The 26,317-nt window shown below is 37.4% G+C and overlaps 2 protein-coding genes across 2 annotated transcripts in view; one reads left to right on the top strand and one right to left on the bottom strand.

Annotated features, from left to right (window-relative positions):
* Smp_124530 (dihydropyridine-sensitive l-type calcium channel, putative) overlaps positions 1–3,225 on the bottom strand; it is a gene marked incomplete at its 5' end in the record, with an annotated part of 54,864 nt that extends 51,639 nt beyond the window's left edge. The window contains one exon of the mRNA XM_018790722.1: positions 3,076–3,225. Within this exon, the coding sequence (XP_018645964.1) occupies positions 3,076–3,225 (150 nt within the window). The remainder of the gene's footprint in view (positions 1–3,075) is intronic.
* Positions 3,226–10,338: 7,113 nt separating this feature from the next.
* Positions 10,339–21,806, top strand: Smp_004480 (red protein (ik factor) (cytokine ik), putative; the record flags this gene model as incomplete). Its single annotated transcript, XM_018790723.1, has 4 exons — positions 10,339–10,364; positions 11,991–13,048; positions 16,494–16,813; positions 21,414–21,806. Exons 2-4 carry the CDS (start codon positions 11,995–11,997, stop codon positions 21,804–21,806), a joined length of 1,767 nt encoding a protein of 588 aa, XP_018645965.1. The 5' UTR covers positions 10,339–10,364; positions 11,991–11,994.
* Positions 21,807–26,317: the final 4,511 nt, after the last annotated feature.

A 26,317-nucleotide genomic window follows, 5' to 3' on the forward strand; every position in this document is an offset into this window, starting at 1 on the left:
CCACCATCGAAAACCTGGAAGCACTGGACGGCCGTTTCCTCCTATTATGGGACTCCTCAGCAGTGCGCATCCACGATCCCGCACATCTTGTCGATCAGATATTACTGTGCTGAGTTAGTATGTGGGAATTTAGGTCGATGTGTATTCGTACCTTCAGGCACTTAAAGTTGAAATCCATGTTATTTTTAGAAGGCTGGAATATAAAACTGTTTGAATATTTACGTGTAACTTTTCCCCCGAAACGATATTATAAACACTACCGTAAGTGAACCTAAAAACAACAATAAACTAAATATCAAGGTTGTCATAACAGGTCAGATTAGTTCTGACTCTAAATTTAACTCTGAATAGAATGATCTATTTATATACGGATAATTAATCTAATTAGTTCTCACTAAAACTTAATAAAGACCGGAACAATGTTCGAAATCTCCAGTTGCAAGTTGTTTACACCGCCTAAAGTGCCAATAACGATAATTGTGGTCCATTTTGGAGATCTACCGATCATTGTGCATGGCAATGAAGAATAAATTTCGGAAAATTCAGTAAATTTGTTCATTGGAGATCACTTGGGGTCGATTTTTTGATACACAGACTTACAAGATGATTTATAAGAAGGAAAATAATCAATATTTCGGTCAAATTTAAACACTTCGTGGATGATGCTAAATATAATTCAAATTTTTAAACGCATCAAAAAATTAAAACTTTCATCCACCTCTTATAAGAAAATAATCAAAAACCAGCAAGTAAATAAATTCACGGATACTAAATCGATCGCCCATAATTATTTGACTTAAATGCATGAGTTACAGAATGCTCAAATTTGAAGAAACCAAATGCATTAGTCCTTAAAAATAGAAAAGATTGATGTAACTTTTAAATATTTGTAATGTCCTCAATTATCACTGTCGTATCAGATTGAATAGACACTGTTCGCGAAAGATGTAGTTAAAATGTACCAAAGAGGAGACACATGCCGAAATCATTCTGGTGTAATGTTCAGTAAAACACGTGAGTAGTATTCAAAAAAGTTTAGCATTGTCGTGCGCGTTTGGTCCCGTCCTTAACTGTTACTCAGTTTTTATTTGAAAGTTTAAAATATGACAATATTGGAAAGTAACGGACTAGTCTTAAATTTATACGACAATAGAAGGCTTCTTGTTTATTAATTCAGAAATTAATGTCAGACCTCAGGTAACTCATTTAGTTTGATAAGTTGCTGAAGATGATAAATACCATTCCAAATCGCAACTAAAGAAAATGTCTAAGTAATATTCAAAAGTCGGCTGTGATATAATTTGGTTGTTTCTAGCTTTAAACTACTTAATTCCAGATACATTTAGATATTCTATGGTGGCTTGGCTTGGAGATAATTCATTAGGCCTAGTTTATCAATAACCCTGATAACCTTTATTAAATTAATCCCGACAGTGCACAAATTCAGAAGGAAACATGAAGCGCCAACTACAGTTTATCATTAGATAGCACAGACTACAATGCTCTACAAGCAAACAAAACGAAAGGCTGGTGCGCACGAACAAGCGAATACAGAGGCGGATTCCGAGTCAAATCGAATAGAAGCAATCAATAAGATTAAAGAACATATATATGTGGGAAAGCGAGTGATTCATCATATGATTTTTTAACAACTAACCTATAAAGTGTAGTTAGGAATATGCGCGTAGGCCCTCACATGTGATCGAACATACATGTTTATGCAGACATGATAATAATAATAATAATACAAGAAATTGACAAATTGTTACCATTAGAATAATACTGTTTGTTGAATAAGTTAATTGAACTGTTGGATAAAATTGCCCGTAAACAAACCTGATTGTAGAAGAGGTGCTATAATTCTCTCTTGAGATTTCGGCTGTAAACTTTCTAATGGTGCCTTTTCTTTAGTCTCTTGATATCTTGTAGACGATTAGTTAATTATGAAGTATATTTTTAGTTACTATATTTGCTCTTTTAAGTGAAGCAAAAACATTTCATCAAGACCTCATGTTCGACCTAAGCTGATTTCTGCGTGCGCTTTTAGTCACGGTTTAATGAAGTTTTAAAAATATGTTTTACGTGCACTCTTCTACATTTTTGGGTGGGAATCATAGTATGTTCGATATCAATCAATAACCCGCACAGAAAATATATATGTAGTAGAGGCCGTGGTAACGAACATGGTTGTTTCTTTTTAATTGACTGGTTTTAAAATCTGATCAACTGGAATAGATCCATGGCTACACAAACAACGAATGGTAACTAGAACTAAGTGCGAATCAATCAGATGGCGACCGACTTTGAGGACAAAATCATACAAAATATATATTTCCAAAGACCTGTTGTTAAAAAAACGTCAACGAAATATCGATTAAATGGATGGTGATTACGAAGAACTTCAAGACGACCTCAGATTCTTGTCAAGCGGATCTATGAGATGAATAATCCACATCGCTTCAATTAAGAGTGTCTCCATGTACTTGGAGATAACAGAGGTATTGTAAATATCTGTCTTAGCACTTCACCACAATGAATTACTGCCTTCAGTAACCTGTGACCTGAAGACCATAACGCATTTCTAGCACATTCCGTCGGACTTCTTTCTCAAAACGGGAATCTAAAAATGCAAGAGCATAACTCATTCGGAAACACTCTTCGTCACACCCACTCACCGACAATAAACGTACATCACATTCCTGTAAGCTAAGGGTTTCTACAGGTGAAGTCCTTATTAGATTAAGTAAAATGTTTCAGACACCAGATAGCTATCCAGTTTGTAACCTCTGAATGAAAAAATATGCTGCGATATGCAGCTGAACTCCCATATAAATGAGAAAATAAGTTGTGAGTAGTTTCTATACCGTTTGTCTAGTAAGCAGTGAATACCTTTGTCGATGTAAACTCACTAAAAAGTAAAACGAGGTTAAACGTTCACGAATTACAAACAGTCGACTTGATGTCAATCAAACAGAGACAATGACATATATATAAAACTTTATAAACTAGATGTTTCAAAAGGGTCTAACAGATTTCATTATTAGGTTAAAAACATTTTATTCTATAACAACATACATTAATGAATGCCAACTTCTTAGCTGTATTGTGAAATACATTTTTAAAGAACAGTTTTGCATTTTGTAGATTGTAATTCCCTGCAACATCCAACTGGAAAAGTGATAGGACGATCCCAAAGAAAATAACTATGCTAAAGCGTGAACACATTTTGTACTTTAAAAAGGCATCAACTCTTAATTCGGTAACAACAGCTGACTAAAACATTATGGTACATACAATACTCAATGTTCTAACATCAAACGGGTGTATGTGATACATTTCTGAAGACCTGTCTTAAATGTATGGGTTTTTAGCTGCTTTATATTGATCTGATAGAATGGTTTTGCATATTTATTGGTGATCATTTATACATTCTCAGTTTCTACGTTACAAAGATCCCAATAAATATGACAAGTCTTTCGGTACTGATACATTTGGTTCGTGAGTGAGCTTGACTTCCACTATCCGATATCGTTGTGACAAGCTCGCATAAACAGATTGATTTCATTGACCTCACTTCTCGTTGTTTTGGTATGGTTATGGTACTTATCAAAATATTTATTCATGCCTATAGCTCAGCAGGAATAAGTATCAGCGTTATCTAAACCATAACACCCATTTGGGTTTCAGACTACTCACATGATCTAAAAAATTTATGTCTTGAGATGATGGAGAACATTAATAGCCCAGGTTGGTGATTTTGGTGGAGTTTTATTTTCTGAGATGGATGGTTTGATCGTGAGACCTTCAACTTATGTTGTACGACATCATCAGCACAATTTTCAGTAGACAGCTACCAGGTGATGGGTTACAGGATAATGATGAAAGCTCCATGACCAAACCGTTCAGCACCTCCACCAAAATTGATGTATCTTTTGAAAATAGAGGACACAACAACTTTATGACAATATCCTCCATTATCATCACTTGCAGAACTGAATTCGAGTCAAGTGCCTCCAAGCGAGCTGGGTAGGATTTGTCTTTTAATCCGCAGACAATGTAACTTCTCTTCTTTGGAATATGTTCCAGGGTAGCGATATCCTTCTTAGAGAGGACGTAACTTGATCTCATTCACCAAATGACATCTTGGTTAAACGCTGATAAGATTAGGTAATTTCAGAGTCCGATTGCTAAGTGTTTCTGATTGTCTGTACTTTATTGACTGAGGAATGTTATTCGGAAGGAACATCAAGAGTGTTAGGCCCTATCCAGCAGTTGTAGTGTGATACTGAGAACTGCCAGGAAGTACTCTGTGTGTGGAAAGTTACTGCTGTCTATTTTTCACTTTGCGTATTTCTTAGTGTTTATAGGGAGAGGGTCTTTATAAGTCCAGCTGTGTATTGTATGTAGGTTTTTTAGTGTCATGATTTAACCGAGGCCACCTGTTCCCCCTCCCAGATTATGAAGTAATCTTAATGAAAAAGTTTGAGAGTCAAGAGAGTCGGTCAGGCAATTAATAAACAAACAAACAAAGAAGTAATTCAGGGGTTGAAGCTTGGGGTACTCTATTTGACATTGGAAACCAGTTTGACAAAGGATTATAGACTCTAACAGTTTATAATAACTAGTCTAGGTAATCTAAGACCCATGACATGAGGAACTCTCTCATGTTCACAGAATTCACTCTATACGGCTGGAAGTGCTAATTAACTCTCTTGAATACTTTTAAGATATCCATGAAGTCAAAGTGCGCTGTATAGTTGCATTTCATTTGGATAATCCAGCTATTCCGGGGAGTCATCTGACATGTTTTACAGGATCTCTCAGGTAAAAACCATGTTTTCATCCAGAAAGAGTAGATCAATAACTTTTCCGATAACCTTTATTAATAAAAAGAACAAGGCAACGGGTCGGTAATTGAATGCTTTCCATCTACTGACGATTTGTGTATAACTATCCCACTCTTCCAGTTCAAGAGTAATTACTCCTGACTGAGGAACCGCTGAAGATAATAACAGAAGAAAAACAAATAAACTCTGCACATTCTCTCATGAATGCGTGTTAAATAATAAATAAAGTCGGAAGGTCCAAATGATTTAAAGCGTCGTTATATCTAATCTGGGTAACAGTTAGGAGGGATGCGCAGCACGGCGCATCCACTCGTGCTGTGGTGCAGATGCGTAATGGAACATCGCCAACTAGGTGAGTCCAGTAAAACTAATGCATCAGGCATCAAATGTCGAGGATGTAAGGAACTATTTGTACTGGGATTTATTTACCACTACAACTCGGCGGGCATATGTTGCGACTGAAAATAGGAAAAAGCATACACTTAAAATTTTCATTAACCTTATTTCTCGGCATTTGTTCGTCTTCTCTAGTTGTCCTGGAAAGGAAAAAGGCTAAGTCAGTTTATAAGAAATTACAGTTGTTCGTACATAAAAAGAAGAAACAGGAGAAAAAAGGTATTTATTTGATTCGTAAACATAAAATATGAAAGAATATGATATTGCACAATTATTTTCAAATCTTTTCTATTCCTTGTTAAACAGATTTACAAACACATAAATGAGCATACCGAAAAACACATTTATCTTCGAATTTATGACAAAATGATACAGCGAAGAACGAGATGAGGAAAACTGATAAGTCGAGTTTAACGTGAAGCAGTCGACTGAGGGCATTGAAAAATTCCCCGTACAAAAACGAAGCCTTGAACTAGATAGATTATCACACAAAACCGAAGGCATAACATGATTGATGAATAATGTCAGAAATACAGTAAATGTGAGACATTCACCAGAATACTGAACTGGTGGAAAGTCGACATGATGAGGGTCACCTACTAAATACACGGCATTCAGAAGATTGATGCTGATGCTATCATTATTTCGGTTGTTGTTGATGATTTAGTACTAAGGTTCATGCTGAGGTGCTTTGAAGCGTCCTGTGTATATCGTTTCAAGAGGTCGTCGTAGTGAGACGTGACGTACAAAATCGTGTGTGTTATATGGTAGGGAAGATTGAACGAAAACGTCAGTTGATTGCGGTCGAGTGAAAACAGGTTCAACTGATTTCATTGCGTTTATTTTATCGGTCGTGTTTGAATTTGTTCCACATTCATTGAATATGAATTAGGTGCCACCCAATGCTTTACCCGTTGATATCCTGCGTATCTATTTTGAGCTGTCACTGCATTGCGAATAGCGAGTAATTCAAGTAAATTAGCGTCGGTCTACTGTGAAATCGTTGAGGCTGAATGTGAAACTTGACGCTCTCGGTGAAAGCGTTATACCGACCCGTTTGCTTTTGGGTGGTAGGTGGTCTTTCAGAATTGTGTGATCCCGTACAATCTAGTAAGGCAACGCAGAAGTCCGGGATCGAACTGGCCTCCACAGTTTGTAGTGGCAGTTGAAGCTTGCTACCCAACGTTCGACGAAGTCTCGGGCCATTTTTTCTGTAATAATGACTTTGGTAAGTACTGCTGCTGGCCACCGAGTGAAATGGTATACGCAAGTTGAGAGATAAGAGTATCCCTTTGAACCTGGTAAGGGCCCTACAGAATCCAGATAAACACGGTCTAAACGGGCGTCTGGAGTTGTAAAGGAGCCCGACGGAGCATGCCAAATCCCTTACGTTTTCATCTGTACCTGGTTAACAAAATCGTTCTCCTATGAGCTTGATGGTTACTCAAACACGTTTGCGCAACGTATTGAAGACGTTGAGTCGATAATATTCCGGCACGACTGGGTGATCCCTATCTGTAGACGTATCACGTGATATTGTTTCTTTAACTGTTCTTATTTGCTTATCTAATGGTTTCAAGGTTGATGAAGATGACTCGTGATGAAGATCAATGTCTTCGTTTAAAAGCTAGACGAATTCAGGAAGGTCGATTTCTCGGAAACTATGCAAGAAACTCATACAAGAGAACGAGTCTGCATCTCCATTTTTTGTCTCAGAAATACTGCGAAGTATAGTCCAGCTGTCGGGACTTTCGGAGGGAGTGGTCGTCTGAAGACGAGCTCAAAGAGAACATGAGAGGTTCGTGGTGGCGAATAGAATGAATCCTTGGCCTTCCACAATGTTTAAAATGCTAAGATTTCCCCACCGGAAATGCCATACTTCGATTCAATGTCTTGCAAGCGTTTCGAGAAGAAAACAAGAGTTGCCAGCTTTTGTTTAGACATTGTTGTAAGACTCCTCCGATTGTCAAGCCGAATGTGCCTACTGCGATACTCAAGAGTAGTTCGATGTTCTGATGTGCGAACAATGTTGCCTTGGCGATAAGTCTCCTAACTGTGGGGATTGCTTTGGTCGCGTTGCCATCCAACTTAATGATTTTTGCATTTAAATAAAGTTGGTCTGCTGAGGGTCTCAAAAGAGTCGCGCATTTCGGTTCGAACCATCTATAAAAACTTACTAGGCCGGTGAACGTGTGTGATTGTTTGACGGTGGTCTGTTATTTATTATTATTATTCATTAACATCTTATGGGTACATATGTGTTGTGAAGAAACAATTTCGCGTTTCTTCAAAAACGCAATAATACACAAGTTTCATTAATGTTAGCATTACATTTGCCACGCTTGAAAAAGAGAAAAAAAGAAGAAAAGAAAATATTACTAACAGAATAGTAATAATAAATCAGGTTCTGTGTAATTGGTAAGAATTTTAAATTGATTTTAAAGAAGGAAAGGAAGAAACTAAGGGGATAGAAATAAAAGAGACGCGAAATACGTGAATAGCTTAACATAGAACAAGAATAAACAACTATGTGTGTATCGCAAAATGAGTAATAAAAATAAAATAAAACAAAATAAATATATAAGTAAATAACTCATCATTGCAGTAAGATATGGTGTTAAAATAAGTGTTTATGCAGTCATTGTTTGAAGTGATGCCATGAAAGTCTCAATTAGGTGCAAAAGATAATCAATATGTATGAGTTGTATGTTCATAGTGAAGATAAAAGGACTATGGGAAGTTGGTTTAAGCCTAATACAAGTTATTGTCTTAATTATAAACCTCGTAATCTTAAGAATAATATTTATTTAGAAGGAAAAATAGAGAAGAGAAATGAACACCCAGTGAAAGGGTCCAATCATGATAATAATAGTGCATGAATATCGATCTCTGAAATAAATCAACAATTAAAAAAATTCATTTAGTGCACCCGGATAATTTCATGTAGATTTACGTAACAGTATACAGAGTGAAACCGGGTATCAGTATAAACATTCGTTCAATGATAATTCAGAATGATGCTATGATAGTCACAATTAATTGCAAAGGATAGTCAAATATAGATTTCTATGTGTTATATGTATGTGGTTAAGGTAAAATTAATCTGAGAAGTTAATTTATTTAAGTGTAATACAGGGTAGTTTCATGTGTTTTTACCAATAGACTTGGGATTTTTAGGAATAAAATATGTTTAGAAAGACAAGAAGATGTGAAAAGAATATCTTACGTGTCGAGGGACCAGTGATGATATTAATAACAATAACAATTATAAATATGAACGTAAATAGACCTCATATATTAAGATGAATAAAAAAAATAAAATGGACGTGAAAAATTTCAAAGGTTTTACTTTGCTTTTCAGTCAATTATGTAGATGACAGACCTTGTCTGTATAAATCATTATTAAACACGTTGATATTCAATGGGTGACACAATCCAATTTCGGAAGGAAAATCATCAAGGAAACTTTGGGATAGGATTGTAGTTTCACTACAATAGAGGTTTACTGGCAGTCTGTTTCACACGCTTGAATAGCGAATAACGGGAAAATTCTGGCATACATTTGTGTGGGTTCTTGGAGTCGCTAGAATATTTTCCTTATTGCGTAGATTGTGGGTTGATATCATAGAGTGTGAAGGAGTGGATACCGAAGAGTGGGAAATACCCTTTATAAGCCCGTAGATAAAGATAAGATCTAATTTGATATGCCTGATCTAGAGAGGTCCTAATTTGAGTTGTTGACATATTTGGTGATAATCTTTGTTGTTGGAATACCCCAAAACAGCTTTAGTGAACCTTCTTTGAACACACTTAATTTTAATTAGGTCATTACGCCTGCAATTTCTGTAAACTAAAATACCATATTGAAGAATATGTATAATAATTTCAACTCGATATTATTGAAGTTTATCATTATGAATCCAATGAGCTTTCTAGCTTTGGATACTTGAGATGCAATGTGCTCAGGAGAGTTCAAACTGTTTCTATATCTTAAATCCAAGTCACGAACACTGTTGATAGGTTTCAGTGTGTGTTTGTGTATGGCCAGATGTAGGTTAAGTCAGAGGCCAATATGAATAGATCCACTTTTTTCAACATTCAGTGCAGAGTCCACAAAACAGTCCATTCTGATGATCGTCATAACCTGATTGGCAGACGTAGCCGATTGGTCTACAGAAATGAGACAAGAGCTGCCTACGCAGGTTGTGGAAGCCTAGATAATAACAGCTGTTTAAGCAGGTATTCGTCAAAAGTCCGATGACCATTGACCTCTCACATTCGTAGCAACATTTCTTTCGTTGAGCCATGTTGTAGTTCTATGTCGTGAAAGAGTTGATCTAACCTTTGTCGGTCGATTGAGTCTCCACTTTTAAAAATAGCCCTTTTTAAAGTGTCGTAAGGGTCCTGAACATCACTAGAAAATATGTTAGGTGTGACGTACCTGTTAAGATCGCACGAAAGTGCTTTCAGTGCTGAGAGGAATTGTGCAAGTAGGTCTGTCATGACGTGCCAATGGAAGTCAGCTTCTGCATAACAGAACCAAGATTCTGTACTGTTGGGCCAGAATGACATTAACTGAAATGAGGGAGGCGAAAGAGTCTTTATCTTAAATAACCTTTACATGTAACACCTTTATGATTGAAGTATGTCAACACAGCAAAATCAGAAGTCACAAATTAAGCGGTTCGAAGTTATATTTAAAATGCTTTTGAAATCTCGAGAATCGTTTGAACCAAGCTGACTAACGGTAGAAGGAGATGCGTAAAACGGAGTACCCACTTGTGATCTGCAGCGGATGCATAAACAAACGCCTTCAGTTAGGTGTGTCCAGTAAAACCGATGGGGTCAGCATCAATGTCAAAGAAGTAAAGAACTATTTATTTTGTGGACTTGTTTACCGCTACACTCAAAACCTACCACCGAAGTAGTGCTTCCTACACATTCAATTAACCCATTCAACAGGAAACTAAACAATTACAGAATCCTATCAGCGAACAACTAGCACAGAGAGTCATCGTACTGTCCTAATTCGCAGATCATAGTCTGCAACTAATTGGAGTACTTTAACAGTTTCTGTTGCGGTTAATTTGGATTGGGCACACTTCGATTTCGTAACCGCAGGTTCTGACTCTAAATCCTTATTCCTCATGTTAACCTGAAATGATCTCTTAACCCTAGTGAATGGGTAATTTGTCTCTAAGTCACTTTAGCATCGCTTGAAGGTAGTCCGTAGATTACAATCAAGTTAACTTCCACAAGACTACAGTCACTCGAAAATTATAATCCGTGTTAATGCCAGTCTAAGGGAACGATCATTTACAAAAACGGACTCAAATCATTGTCATCATGTTTTGGATCATTATTCAGTATTGTTTATAAATATTTCGTAAGGACCCCTTTGCTTGTGGCAACATTCATAGCTCGTTAAATTGGTATGATGTCGCTTATTAGTTGTTAAACTCAATTATCTTGAACTAGAGCTATAATTATTATCTCCCATCATTCTTCCGCCTCTTTAGAAAGTTACAACTATGTCTTACAGCAGAAATGTCTCTAAGCTTGACCCTATTGATCAGTTGTTTCAACAGGTTTGCGTTACTACTTGTCATATTCAGCGTAGTTTTTTGTACATGATTTGTTAAAATAAAGCTGTCAAAGTCTCTCGCAAACTTACTAGATCATTTTAGACCATGAACAGTCAGTGCTGTCAATTTTACACTCGGTTAATAACGATGCACTTACTGTCACAAGACTAGTTTTGTGCTAAAGCACATATATTTCAACTTTTTATTAACTCGTGTACTAGGTATTTGGCTAAGAGCCAGGCCGTGTAAGGGCTAGCAATGCAATCTGGTCCGATGGACTTAAGTTGTTACAAACGAGTTCAAACCTGCCACTTATTGGCTAAAAGTCTCACACCCTAACCACTGAGCCACCGCTTCAAGAACTCAGTTCCCAGTCTTTCTGCAGTTTAGAGCTACAAAGCTTTCAGTTACTCGTCCTTACTAGATTCTGACCTAAAAGCCTACACTTAAACACTTCAGTCTCCAGTAAATATACTCTCAAGAAGCTAAAAATTAGTTGTTGATGAACTCCACTCTCAGTAGTAGTCGCTATGTAAATTATTTATTTCAATAGCAAATGTTTCTCATCGACTTGGTGTTTTCGAAACCTGATATCCATGCATATGACCGGAAACAATAATCGTCACAAGTAGCTCTATGATCTCAACTATCGATTACTCGCTAAGTAACCATCATGGAACTGAATATATCGGTTCTTTTAGTATGCACTCCACCAAGCCGTATCTCTGACAAACTACGTGTCAACTAGTCTTAATTAGATTTTGTTGGTGCTCGAGTATTGTTAACTTCCATATCCTAACATTACAGTTAATATAAGGCTCATTTTCTCCACAAAGACGTTCGAATTGCTTGTTGATAAATCGCTTCTCACTGCTCATATCTTGCCACATTTAGCCAACATACCTGATAGTTTTTATTTTAATACATGAAAAACTTACAACAGCTCGATTTATATAATTTCTGTGTTTCTAAGTTAAAATATCTTTCAAAAGGTTCATGGTTTCATTGTAGTACGTTTTCAAGGAGGATCGTAGTAGACCAACACATCTTAATGTTAAACAGATTTTATGCCGTAATGTGACACCACGTAAATCAACGTATTAAGGCAATTCTTAATTTGTTAGTTAAGTACATAATGTTTTTATTTTGCTCACCTAACAAGGAATATGACTGACTTCATAGAAGCGGTATCCAATCCATTAGCACCAGATGTGTTTGTGGGTCATGGCGACTTTACTAATCACAAACTATCTAATAGTGATTTTCGAAAATTGTTAATGACACCTAAGCCATCAGTACAACCTTCAAAAACTGATGAAGTACATGAAACTGGGACCCGCATCTCTACTCACCACTTGGAAAGATCCGATCGTATACGCCAAGATCCTAGTCAAACTACCCATCGTAGTAAACATAAGATAAGTCATAAGCGTCATCATGTTCGTAGCAAAAAAGACACTCAAAAACCAGACATTTCTGAGTCAACACATCGTTATCGAGATCGTGCAAAAGAACGACGTGACGGCAAACTAGTCGCACCAACTGAGGAGGTTGAGGAAGAACGTGAAATAGAAAATGATGATGACACTTTAACTCGTACAGCTGACTATCGTGCTGTTGCACCATCGTCTGCTGCTGGTGCTTCGCATGCTGAACGTCGTCGAATGCTTATACAGGAATCTAAGTATCTTGGTGGTGATATGGAGCATACTCACTTGGTCAAAGGTCTTGATTATGTTCTATTACAAAAAGTTCGCTTGGAAATACAAAATAAAGAAATTGAAGCTGAACAGGCACTAGATATTGAATTAAATAAACCAGATAGAATGAAGGAAAGTGCTAATAATGAAGAGGGCATACAGTTTCGTACTCATCTAGCGGCAAATATATGCAACGTTATTTTCAATGAACGTCTCCCAGAACGTAATGAATATTTTCAACCTGGTCGCATGGCTTATCGTATTGAACTGGAAGATGATTCAGTAGATTTTGAAGTACCAGCTACAGTGATTCGTAGCAAATCTGATTGTTTGCAAATTGATGGTCGTGGAACTGGTGCAATAACTACCAATGAAATTGTTATTAATAAACTTACTCAAATATTATCATATTTACGGGCTGGTAAACGACATGCAAAGAAGGCTAAACTCAAAGGACGTGTTGCTGACAGGTCCGAATTTGATTATGAGGATAATCGACATCTTGTTCATAAAATAGCTAGTAAGTTCATTGTTATTAGTTGGTAAAGTTTTTTTTTCACTACGAATGTGATCCTTTTTATTGTTAACTAGGGGATGCTACGTATCAGGATATTAGTCAGTCCTGAAATAAACGATTACTTTAAACCATTCTATCGGGTGTTAATGGAGTGAGGTGAGGTCCGGACTTGTGATCAGCTAAGTGGCTTAATCAGGACTAAACCACCACTGTAAGTGCTAACCATCAATCTTAATAATTTGCAAATACTTTCTTGGGTGACTGGTGACATTCGATAGAAAAACGTTGTGGTTATCAACGATCATCGGAGAAGTATTCATCAGACTTACAATTATGTCATGCCTTCATCATCCTGCTATACCGTCAAGAATTTTGATCTGAAGTTTGAACTGTTCATCTGTAAGAGTTGATTGTGTTAGTGAATTAATCATCAACAGTAGATTAATACAGTACTCAGATCACAGTTACTGACTTTGTCAATCAGATTACTTCAAACCTGAGCATGGATGGTAAGTATTCGAACTCCATTCCGCCTCACCAACGTTCACGTCTAAAGTATACCTCAAAAACGAGTATGTGGATATGTACTCCGTAAATGACTCAATATTTTCTGTGTGTCATGTAGTCTTTGTAACTATTAGAGACCCATTGGAATTTACTGTGTTTTAACGTAAATTTATTTAGGTATTATCTGTATGTTATTGAATGGTCTAGATTTCTATAACTCATTAATAGCTAATTACAAGCTTTTGCAATCAATTTTGAGTCATACACTTTTTGGTTACTCAAACTAAATTAAATTGGAAATCTAGCGTGCGACCTAATAGTGTTCAGTGATTCACCCACCCAGACTGCTGCTTCACAACAACTGTAGTAGTTATCTATATTACCCATATCAATCAGCTCTTCTCTCCCTTTCTTTAGACTCAATTTGTGTATACAGGTACACACTAAAGTATTTGACCTGAGTGACTTCTACACTAAGCGTTTCATACATGAGCCTGTTTGTTCTTGGCCATGATGTTTCTGATAGAAACCAGCTTTCTTAATAGTTCAGATGTTAAAAGCAACAACTAAAATAGTTAAAAGGTGGTTAAAGCGAAGAAGTATTTTTACAGTTATTTTTTCACTCAGATTCTTTTCTAATAAGTATGTTTAACAATAATGATGAAATAAGACTAGCGTTACATTTTAGTCAGGGATGGATTGTGGCTAACAGCGGAATCCAGGACGAGCATTTTATCCTACTCGGAGACTCGTCAGCTGAACGTACCTGTATCCCAGAGGTGATGTTCACTCCAGGACTCGTACAAGTGCCGTTTGCTTCAAACACCATCGCGTTATCCACTTAGATATTGAGTCCAGACCACCGTAAGCAACACTATAGTTTCACTATAATTTCTGCCTTGAATTGTACAATTTAAGCTTTGTTTCACCATTTGAAATGAATTTTATTTTCCAATTAACCTATGCAAATCATATTCATGTGTTGAAAATCTGTACTATGTTTGAAGTTGAGTGGAATTAACTCAAGATTTTATAAATTCCTCAACTGCAGTCTCTTTCTTACTTTAATTATTCTTTTAAAATACTTGTTATATGGTCAAAAGTGTGCCTGTACAAGTTTCAGTCATTCAAAGTAAGAAATATGGTCAAGGATTTTAACAGAAGTATCCATCTTCCCAATACTGAAAAAAAATACATTCAAAGGCAAATTGATTAATATATTATTTAATCTACCGTCAAAATGCATAGCAAAAACTTGGGAGATGAGGATTTTTATTCAAAAGTCCCAAATAGATTGAAATCTTATTGATTGCTTCATTTCGATTCGATTTGACTCGGAATCCGCCTCTGTATTCGCTTGTTCGTGCGCACCAGCCTTCTCAAATTCGTTTTGTTTGCTTGTAGAGCATTGTAGTCTGTGCTATCTAATGATAAACTGTAGTTGGCACTTCATGTTTCCTTCTGAATTTGTGCACTGTCGGGATTAATTTAATAAAGGTTATCAGGGTTATTGATAAACTAGGCCTAATGAATTATCTCTAAGCCAAACCACTAAGGTATTACGGACTAAGCATATCTAAATAATCATAGACCAAGAGGCACTGAATACCTGTTTTGGCATAGTATGGGACTTAACAGTAATGCGCATTCGCCACCCCACCGGTGATTGGGCTGTAGAACCTTCAGGTCTCGCTTTTCAACGCCTAGTTTCTAAACCACTGAGCCGGCATCCACCGGTGTGTACATCTAACTCCGTTCAATTCGTGATATTAGGCAGTGTATAATTATCACTCATACCCGACATAGTTGTGCTATACTAATCTCAGCTTCTGGGTTCGATCCTCATTGGGGTTATTAACGTACACTAATGAGGAGTCCCACACCTAAACGAAACACCTGTCCATTGTCTTTCAACGGTTGTCCAACTAATATCGACCTGCCATGTAGACTATGAAGATTATATACTCACTAGTTGACGTTTTTTGTGTACCATATTTTTACATCTCTTCTTGTTCATCGTGATGACGTTCTATACTTTTGTTTTTTTTGCACATTTGCATAACCACATGTCGATCAGCTTTGTTTTAACTAACCATTAATTATGTATAGTTATTTCGGCAAAACTTTCGGTAAGTCTATATGTAATAGTTATGACTCTGAGTGAACTAATCCGATATAATATAGCCCCTCATGGATTTGTGCCCGCAATTCAAAGCTCATTAAAAGATGATCACATGTGTATCATTAAAAACTAAGTAAAAATTGTGTTTGTCTAGTTCCTAAAAGTTCGATTAATAAACAGTCATTTGTACGGCGGCACTTTGTGCGTATGTGAACCAAAGTGCAACAAACACCTGATTCACAGCGTGGCCAATAGTGTTTTTATGGATAAAGATTGTTCTAACATTCGTAACTCATATCTCTATCCAAACTTCTAATATATGACCCTAACCCTCTTTCGTTTCGTTCACTGTGATAAATAATCCAATATGCAAACGTTTGTTAAGATATTTGGTGTCCAAGATTTGTATTCTCCCTATACATTGGTTCAACCGACTATTCGAGCAAAAGAAACTGAGAGATAAGGATTTTATCGACTAAGTAAATCGTGCTGTATACGTGCTCATATATAAAAGGCCAATGACGGTGTATGCTTCATTCCTAGAGTATATAACCCATTTCTTGGTCACTCCTGTGCATTTATCATTTGACCGACTTTTGATTGACCCAACGTATTAACGTTCATTAATCATATGAAAACTTTGTTGAAATTTATTACTCTTTGTTACATATCTTTAGATAACTTAACATTGTTTTAAGATTGATTGATAAGTCACTAAAGGTTGTCAGTATTGTAGTTTACTTTTATCACACTTTTCTACACGTAAAATGTATATCTTTTTGTTACCTAATCGGACTTGTCTTTTTTATCTGATCACAGATACTGCCATATTTGAAGGTATCGGAAACGATTACTTACCGACAACAAAGAAGCAAGGCAAAAGTAATGATAGGACAGATTTACCATATGATGATTCGAGCGTGTCGAATTCACGTAATCGCCTACCCGCTTCTAATACTACTACAGCTGGTAGTAATAGTAACACCAATGCTGAACCAAATAGTACACAAGCATCATACTTTGATATTCCCGCCAACGCTGATTCAGTCACAAATAATTCAATAAGTGCTACTAAAGAATTCTTGAATGAATTAAGTCAACGTTTTGATGTTAAAGAGGAAAATAGGCTACAGGAAAAAGTAGGTTATATGTATATATGTATTTATTTATAAATGAGTAAATAAATCTTATGTAAGACTCAAGTAAATTAGACTAGTCAATCGATTTCATTAATTTATTTAAACACAAACACTGGTACGAGGAGGCACCAAATATATATGCACCACACAAATCATTTGATTTGTGTGAGGGCCGGGATACTGCCCAAGCTCCCGAACCGAGGCAGATGGTTTTCTTAAGGGTCCACTCCCTTAGTACTAGTATGCACAATGTTTATTTTATTTTATTGGACACTAATTGCCAACTGATTAAGTGCGGATTGCATGGCTTGGGTATTATCGCACAGTAAGACAATAACATCCGCATGCCCAAGGTCGAGATTTATTATTTATTTATTTATTTAATCACATATATATTGGTACAAATGGCACCGGATACATATGCGCCACACAAAATAATGAGAATGGGAGGAGAAGGAAGATGTGTATATATAAAAGAAGGAAAAAAAGAGAAGAGTAATGGTGGGGGAACTGAAATGTACAACCAGAAGAGCTCTCTCAGTTAAGAAAGTTATAGCCACTCTTTATGAAGAAAGTAAAAGAAGGTTACAGCAGGCTCGCCACTGGCTTCTATTCTGAGCCATATCTGATAACGTCTCTAGCCACTGTGTTGCACCATCTCTCGGACCCCAGCCAGGGAGTCGTAAAGGACCAACAGAAGCTAGCCCTTTGCAGCTCTCTTTCATGCCACGACACCATGTCATACACTAACCACCTCTCCGCTTTTTCCAACCAGTCCCAGAGTCGGCAAGTAATGCACGACGTGGAATTCTCTGGGACGACATTCGTAGAACATGTCCAAGCCACGGAAGTCGGTGTTTCAAGATGGTGAGACCAATTGGATTGTTGTCTCTGCGCCCGAACACACGTTACCGAACCTCTGCATTACTAACATGGTGTTGCCACTGGATGTCAGCAATCCTTCGGAGTCAACGATGATCGAACACAGAGAGACGTCTAACATCCTCAACGCGGAGAGGCCAGGTTTCACAAGCATAGAGCAAAACTGCTCTCACCGACGCGTTGTAGATCCGACCGTTTACAGCCAGACTAACATCACGAAGGCGCCAAAGATGGCCCAGATTGGCATAAGCCGCTCTGGTTTTCATTATACGTACATCGATCTCATCACTCACTCCACCACCAGCACTTATGTAGCTACCTAGATACACGAACTTCCCAACTACTTCAATCTGCTCACCATCTAGGGTGAGTACAGGAATAGAATCCTGCCAGTCTGGTAGGAGTACTTTGCACTTGGAGGGTGCAAAGCACATGCCGTACCTGCGGACACTGATTGACAACTGATTAAGTGCGGATTGCATGGCTTGGGCATTACCGCACAGTAAGACAATATCATCCGCATACTCGAGGTTTAGAAGTCGTTCTCCAGGCAGCAGATCCACACCGCGATTACTTACATCCATCAGAGCTGTTTCCAGAATGTCATCGATGGCAAAGTTGAGGAGGAATGGTGAGATTGTGCAACCCTGCCTGACCCCGCTGCTTGAATGGAACAATGGAGAAAGGTGGTTGTATGCCCTCACTCTGCTTCAGGTGTTCGTGTGCAGGGCCTTTAAGATGTTAATAAACTTCTCAGGCACACCGTTCTTCAATAGACAATCCCAGAGAACAGTCCTGTCCAACGAATCGAAGGTAGCCCTGATATCAAGAAACACTACGATTGTTGGCCTGCGATAAGTATGACGGTGTTGTAACAATTGGCGGAGGGTGAAGATATGATCAATGCATCCTCGACCAGAACGGAAACTATCCTGCTCCTCGCAAGTCAGTCTTTCTCGGGTATTAAACAACCTACGAAGAATGACAGAAGCCAATAGTTTGGAGGCAATCGGAAGTAGACTTATCCCCCGATAGTTATTACAGGAAAAACGTGAACCCTTTTTAAAGATAGGGACGACTACCGACTCATTCCATGATGTTGGAACGCTTTCTGACTCCCAAACCTTTGCAAACAACACAGTCAATTCTTTAGTCAGAAAGTCACCACCATCTTTAAAAAGAGCTGTAGGTAAGTCATCTGGGCCCGGTGATTTGTGGCGCTTCAGGAGTTGGAGTTCCTCGCGGACTTCCGCCTCGTTTGGTGGATCAGTCGTCACCGGCCATAGGGGGCAGGACAAACTGGTCGATGTTGCCGGAGCAGCAGGCCAGTTGAACTGCCCTTCGAAAAATTCTACCCATCGTCCAAGACGTCGAGAGATGTTAATGATTGGCATCCCGTCATCCTCACAGATTGTTTCACTCACACCAGACTTCTTGCTGCCAGTGGCTCGGATGAGTTGGAAGAGCTTACGGCAGTTACCAGATGCAGCTGCCGCTTCCATCTCATTAGCACGCTCCGACCATCAGTGTTCCACCATGGGCGAGCTGCCGCATAAGTTGTTAAGGAAGAATACATAGATTGGGAATAAAAGGGAGTGAAAAAGCGACGTAGTAAATAGTAATAATAATAATAATAATAATAATAATAATAATAATAATAATAATAATAATAATGTAAATTGTCTTGCTTCCAGTAGGAGCGAGAGTAGTATTGTCAGTAGAATGCATCATTTCATTTATTTGTGTGGGCTGTGATACTGCCCGGGTGCCCAAACCGAAGCAGGTTGTTTTCTTAGGGGGCCACACCCCGAGCCTTTGACCTGAAGGTCTGATCCACAAGGCAGTGGAGCATCGTGAGGAGATGCAGTCCCATGGTAGCCGGTGACCAACAGTTGGTTCATACGTCATTTGTTCCCTCAGGATACTGGAGCCCATGTGCACCATTGGTTTGGAATCAGGGTTTTCCAACTCCCCTAGGTGAACTTTCCTTGTCCACCAACCCGATTAAAGCTCCGGAAATTCTCTTTTCGTCCTCTCAATTTGGTAAACAACACCCCCGCCCCGAGAAGGCAATGAGTAGGACTTCCCTGACAGAGGCTATATACGCGTGGCCATGTGAGAGCATTTGGAGAGGGAGAGCGGACTCTCCCTACTCTCGGCCGTACCAGGGCATTTGGGGGCAAAACCGATATATGTTCATCGTTTCAACTATAGATTATGTAATTTGGTGATGAGTTCGTGGAAAAGAATTATTATTATTTATTATTTAAACACAAATATTGGTACAAGGGACACCAGATATATATGCGCCACACAAATCTCATTTGATTTGTGTGAGGGCTGTGATACTGCCCAGGTGTCCAAACTGAAGCAGGAAAAAGAATATATTCACTTGAATAACTAGTTTCAAATCGGGTAATGAAAAGAAGCAAAGTTTACGGCGATATTTTAACTTCTCATAAAGCTGTGATGAGCACAATGATTAGCGCATCACTGAAACATTCACCACCGAGAATATTTTTCTCAAATAGAACCCGGAAGTATTGAATGGTAATTTTGTCCTATTGTAGCAATCCTCAGAAGTTCGCATCCTGGAATCGAACCTAGGACCTCAGCCTAGCACATGAACGCTTAACTCCTAGATCATTGATCTGGCATCCAGTGGTATTAGCATTTAATTTTAATGAATTTGCGATATTGCTCAACCTTCATCAATTGTCTGTGATGAATAAGTAGTGGTAGTAGTAGTGTTTAAAGTTAACATTTCATGTTAGTCACCCCAACATTACTAATTTTATTTTATCTTATGTTGCCAAAAATTCTAAATTCAAATGCTATAATTTCAAATAACGCACTTTGTCTTAAACCTAGCCATTTTTGGATTAATAATTTGGATATATAATTGTAAAACCTGAAACAATCATAGAAAAGAATATTCTTTGTTCATATATCTATGTTTGAAGATGTTTTCTTAAATAATTTAGAATAATTTGTCTTACTATAAACCTCATTATATAATTCCGCGTGTAAGTTTTCCGTCACTTTCAACTTTCTCAACAAACTTTTCTCAGTAAATTCAGTTTATTCTTGGTGTAAGAGTATGTATGCTTCACATGGCGGATTTGTGGGGATTGTTGAGTTTTCAAAGTTTAAATCATGAACTGGTCCTAGCTAAACCATCATTGAAAACCTGCAAACACTGAATATCTGTTTTAGCCTGTTATGGGACTCAGCGGTGCACATTCACGGGGCATCTGGTAGTCAGACCCCAGGGCCTTCGGTCTCGCGTGTTAAGACAGCCTCCAGACCATTTATATATATACAACACCTATCAGTTAAGAAATCGGTAAAATGACATTTCAGGGTAGTTAAAATCTGTGTATGTAACAAAGATGATCAGTTGCGAACCATGTAAGTTAACTTATGAGTGTTATTTATTTTCATGTTATTAGTATTAACGACCGCAGCTGGTCAGTTTCTACGTGGGATGTGCGCATCCTAAACAGATTGGGTCGATAATGTCATTTAATCACAAGTTTTTATCCATGTCGAACAGTAGCTAGTAATGGAGCCCAGGATGAGCGTTTCGTTCTATTCAGGACGAAGGTGATGAATGAAAGGAGATATCATTGATCAACAAATATAATGGATCTATACTGTCTGGAAGCAGCAACTCGTGATTGCACAATTATGCCCTTTTCATGTATTTATGTTTTAGGCAAGTCTTGAACGATTCTTTGCTAAAACTCAAGTCACGTGTTACGATGAATGTTATCCTGGTTTCGCTGAATCATACGATGCTATGGGTGATTCTGATGATGAAGCTGATTTTAGCAAAATGGATTTGGGTAATAAAAAAGGTCCAGTTGGTCGATGGGACTTTGAAACACAAGAAGAATATAGTGATTATATGTCGAATAAAGAAGCTTTGCCAAAAGCTGCATTTCAATATGGTGTTAAAATGGCTGATGGTCGTCGTACACGTCGTATTGGGCCGAAAGATGAAAAAGCTGAATTAGATCGTCAGTTACAAAAAATACAATCAATCATACAAAAGCGTAAACAATTAGCTGAAGATAGTGGTCCAGTAGGGAAAAATGTTCGATTTTAAAAATTGCTATAATATACATGTACATTTATTTAACTTTTGGTTTTTAATTTGATTCCAGATGAAATAACTTCTAGATTCATATATTTGACTTATTTTTACCTGTCGTCCGATTTTTTGTGAATTATTTTAACCATTGAAATCAGATTGCCGTCAAAATAAATTGGAATCAGTGCATGGAAGGAACTACTCACTTCTCTATTGTCAAATATATAGTTCTTATTTCCAACTTTTTATTGCATCTCTCAGTTCTCAAAGGTCGATAAGCTCATTCACTTTTTCAATCATACGTGGGCGAAATGTTCCAAACTTAGGTTTTGCGCTTATCAATAAGGAGTGTTTACAGTCTTGATATAACTAAGAATTCTTGAACTTCTTGTCACCGCTAAGCTAGTCTTTCCACAACTCCTTGTAGGAATGAAATATTTACACTAATTGACAAGAATTCTAATCTTAAGTATATATTGTTAGGTGAAAGGAAAGCTGTATTGTGTTATTTTGATAAGTGTTTACGTTGTATGTGTTAGCAGGATATAGATTGGATTATAGCATACTCCGTGCAGGATTGTATCGGGACACTCCAGCTAGCCATTTCTTAACTGACTAGCGCCAGTGAATACTTGGAAAGGAATACAGTTTTGTGTGGAATTATAAATGTACTGACGTTTTTCTCTTTGTAATTCTTACATCCGCTCAACCTTATTTATTTGGATGTGATTATGTTCCTTTTCAACCGTGTTCTGATTTGTGGACTTGTCAAGTGAAGCGTCCAAAGAATACTCAGTAGCTGAGTCGTAATAAGCGAGTTTATAACAGTATGGTAGTAATGTGTTATAATCGAGTTATGCGAAGTTGAGTCAAGTTTTGGGAGGAAGCTGTTGTTTGAATCTGAAGGGGTCTTCTTTTGCTTAATCCAAAAGGCTTATTTGAAGTTGCATTGGTTTTGATGCACTTGGGTGTCTGAACCAATGTTCTTTTATTTGACTGATGCAATAGCTTTCGTTTTTGTGATAAGTGGTCAGCTACCCAGTTTTTGTATCATAGACTTTAGTAAATGTCATATTTTGGTACAACATAGAGACCTCAGCACATAACCGTTGATATTATGCAGGCATTTGATTCGGACTCATATAGACTCCTCTTTGACCATACCTGACAGAATCAAAGTCCGATCGAATGTCTGACCATTTTCTGTCTTCGTTGATTAACTACTTATTGACAGCTTAGAAATACGCAGTCTTAATCTGGCTGTCCTAGCAAACTCATGATGTGATAACCAGTCTAGTTCTTGTGAAGATGCAAATGCAAACAATAAACTAGTGAACCTCATTTCCTACGCAGAACAGGCTACTTAGTAACGGTTACAGTTGATTATTATCAAGTTGTTCTAGCGGGTAATTGAAATAGACACCCTACGAAAATGTTTACTAAGTAGTTAACGTCGAGCCAGTTAAAGTATATTGTAAGGAGAGCCTGTATTGCATTACACATTTTTGCCGATATTAAGGGCCAAATATTTTCAATTTGTACTTTAATAATGAAATACAAATCATTGCACTTTAGATTTCAAGCAAAATATATCAAACGTTATCTTATTTGAATCAGGTTATATCATATTCCCGCTATTCGTCTAGACTGCCAATCAGATCCGTGCGGTAATGGTGCATTGTGCGAAATTTCGGGTGGATCTAAACTCAACGTTCCCATGTAAATCTGATGTATCGCCCAGTGTAATGACGGTCATGTTTACGTTCATGCAGTTATTGAATTTGTTATATTATGATGTATTTTTTATTAAACAACTAGATTATGTTGTGAATGTTGCTCTGGTTGTAATTTTTATTTGTCACGTCTGCGTTACGCCGGGTGTGCATTGCATTCTGGGATGATATCCTAAGTCATTGTAAGTTTAATCACATCGTTGACTTTTTTTTCAAGTAGACCGTCAGTGAATAATGTTACTGGAGAAAGGCTTTTTGTGCTGTAAACCATGTTTTTATGAGTAAGCGACTGTTGTCTTCAGTCTCAAAACAATATCGCTTGTCCTCTGTTAGTTAAGTCTTACTGGTCTATAGTCCGTGTTTTTGGTTTGTAGGCCTAATTATCTGCATTTAACTACTTTGAGTAATATGTCTGTGCAAATGAAATAGTAATTATGCTACTGCTTAGTTTAGTATTCTTGACTATCTTATAATTAAGTTTAGTCGATATGATTGTATTATACTTAAGTATAGTGCTTTAAGCATGTAATGAACCAGCTCAGTTTAGTAAGTAGAGCTGCCCACTCATTCCCGTTAGCATGCCCAAGTGTCATAACTAGAAAACGATGTGTGAAATTATGTATATACATTACAGCGTATATAGCTCCAGGAAACTGAAGTTCAGAGCTTAGAATTTGTGCAGAATCACGAGTATGTTATATTGATGTGTCATTAATCATATTCCCACTAGCCCTAACTTATCGCTAATTCATTTTGTTATAAACGTAGGATGCTGATTATAACTCTAGAGTTTTTTTGTTGTAACAGTCCTTTCACTTTTTAGACGTATGTGGGACGTTAATTTACCTTATACGAGTATCTACACTAGATTCCCACCCAGTGTCTATTCTACAGGACTTCAACACAACTCAGATCAAGAACACGAGATTAACCTGACTATAACGTCAATATATTTCCACACCGAAATCGGACACAAAGAACAGTCAATCAATAACAGTCAATACATAATAAGGATAGGGGAATATATATGACACATATAACACCTGTCATCCTATCTAGTGTCTGACTCAGCTAAACAACCAATCATCGTCATTCTCGCCCACACATCACATTTCGTTAATAAGTTTCACACATTATAGTAGTGATATGGACCCATCGTAATAACCTAAGCCTTTCATGAAAACTGCAGAGGAACTGCAGTGATTCCCATATCAGCCTGTTTTAAACGAGTATACTGATTCAAACCAGTCTGCTTGCGAATAGGAGAAAAAGTACCTTGGTTTCTGTTGTTATCATGTATTATAAGATAGCGCTCATTCTGAAAAAAGTAATAAGTATGTTTGGTGTTTATTTGTAGACTGTACATCTAGCTGTGACCATATTTCAAGCCCACTGTCATTAAACAATTTCCCCACAGTTAACATAGATAGCACGACAGCTAAGTGTCTGTGTTTTTACGTCCCTACAAAATAGCAGTATAAAGTCCTGGATGAGGAGTGTTCTGCGTCTTAATGAAATGCAGTTGGCTGTGAACAAACATTAAATATCTTTTTCACAACCCGGAATTTCAGTTTATCAGACACTAAATCTACTTGCATGTCTTCCTGTCAAACCAGATATAGATGTATTGGAATACTTTAATGAAAGAAAAATAATAAAAGCTGTACAATACGGTACCAAGCACATATTATGCTTTTCAAAAGTTGTAGTAGCTGACCTGATCTTAATCAAATATTCATGAACTCAGGGTGAATCACAACTGCATAAATTCTTTGCTTAAAAACATGTAATTCGTTTATTTACTTATTCCACATTTTTGACTAAAGCCATTACTACCTTTTCCATTTAGAATCGAACATGAGTGAACCTTCACAGATCTTACAAACTGTTTCGCTGTTAGAACTATGACCCTATGAAACCGTTTGCGGAAGACCCAACTAAAAGCAGCATCTTCAAAGCTTATTAAAAACATGCTGGACATCCACTCTAGTCTCACAACCATTTCCAGTATTAATGAGTTACCTCTTGTACTCTATAGTCTAAAAGAAATAACAAGGTCTGGAACTTAACATTATAAATACGAGTTTCAAGTGGAAACCTGGAGTAAATGATTGTTTGATATTCAATTGCTAATGAAACTTCTTGAATAAATTTGTAAATCTGATGCCATTTTATTTTATCAAGTTAACAGTCGTAAGAAATTCGTGGAACACGAGCATCTTAGCACCTCGTTTATATGTAACAAGTGTATGCCATGTAGTACACACCTTCGTTCTTTCCTTATAAAGCCTCCAAACTTGTGCCTTCTTACCTATTTCAGCTACTACAACGTGTCACGGCAGTTGATGGATGGACGCGCGTTACGAACATCCTAACTGTCCCTGTATCTAATCTCATAGTTGCTAACTCAAATGCTCTATTATATGCATGCAAAGCTTTTACCCACACTAATGGAACACTAGTAACACAAGGGTACCCATATGTTACCGTACGTCGGTCTACAAGCTCAAGTGAAAATACTGCTACAGCTTTTTTTAAACATATCATGATCCTCCTCATCTCCATCAAAACAAGTTTGTATTCACTGAATACAACGACTTTCGCAAAAGTAAGACATAACAGTTGAAAATGGGAGTAAAATGGCAATATAGGGCAAATACTCATGGCACGACGTTTGTCCCAAGGATGGTTATGCACCTTATAAGATAAAGTAATTATATACCTGTTATATCTCGAACTTAGATTTCTTAGTCTGTCGCGTAATACTTGAACACTCGAACGCTAGAATCCTCC

Source organism: Schistosoma mansoni (assembly GCF_000237925.1).
Source record: "Schistosoma mansoni, WGS project CABG00000000 data, supercontig 0037, strain Puerto Rico, whole genome shotgun sequence".
NCBI classification, from domain to species: domain Eukaryota; kingdom Metazoa; phylum Platyhelminthes; class Trematoda; order Strigeidida; family Schistosomatidae; genus Schistosoma; species Schistosoma mansoni.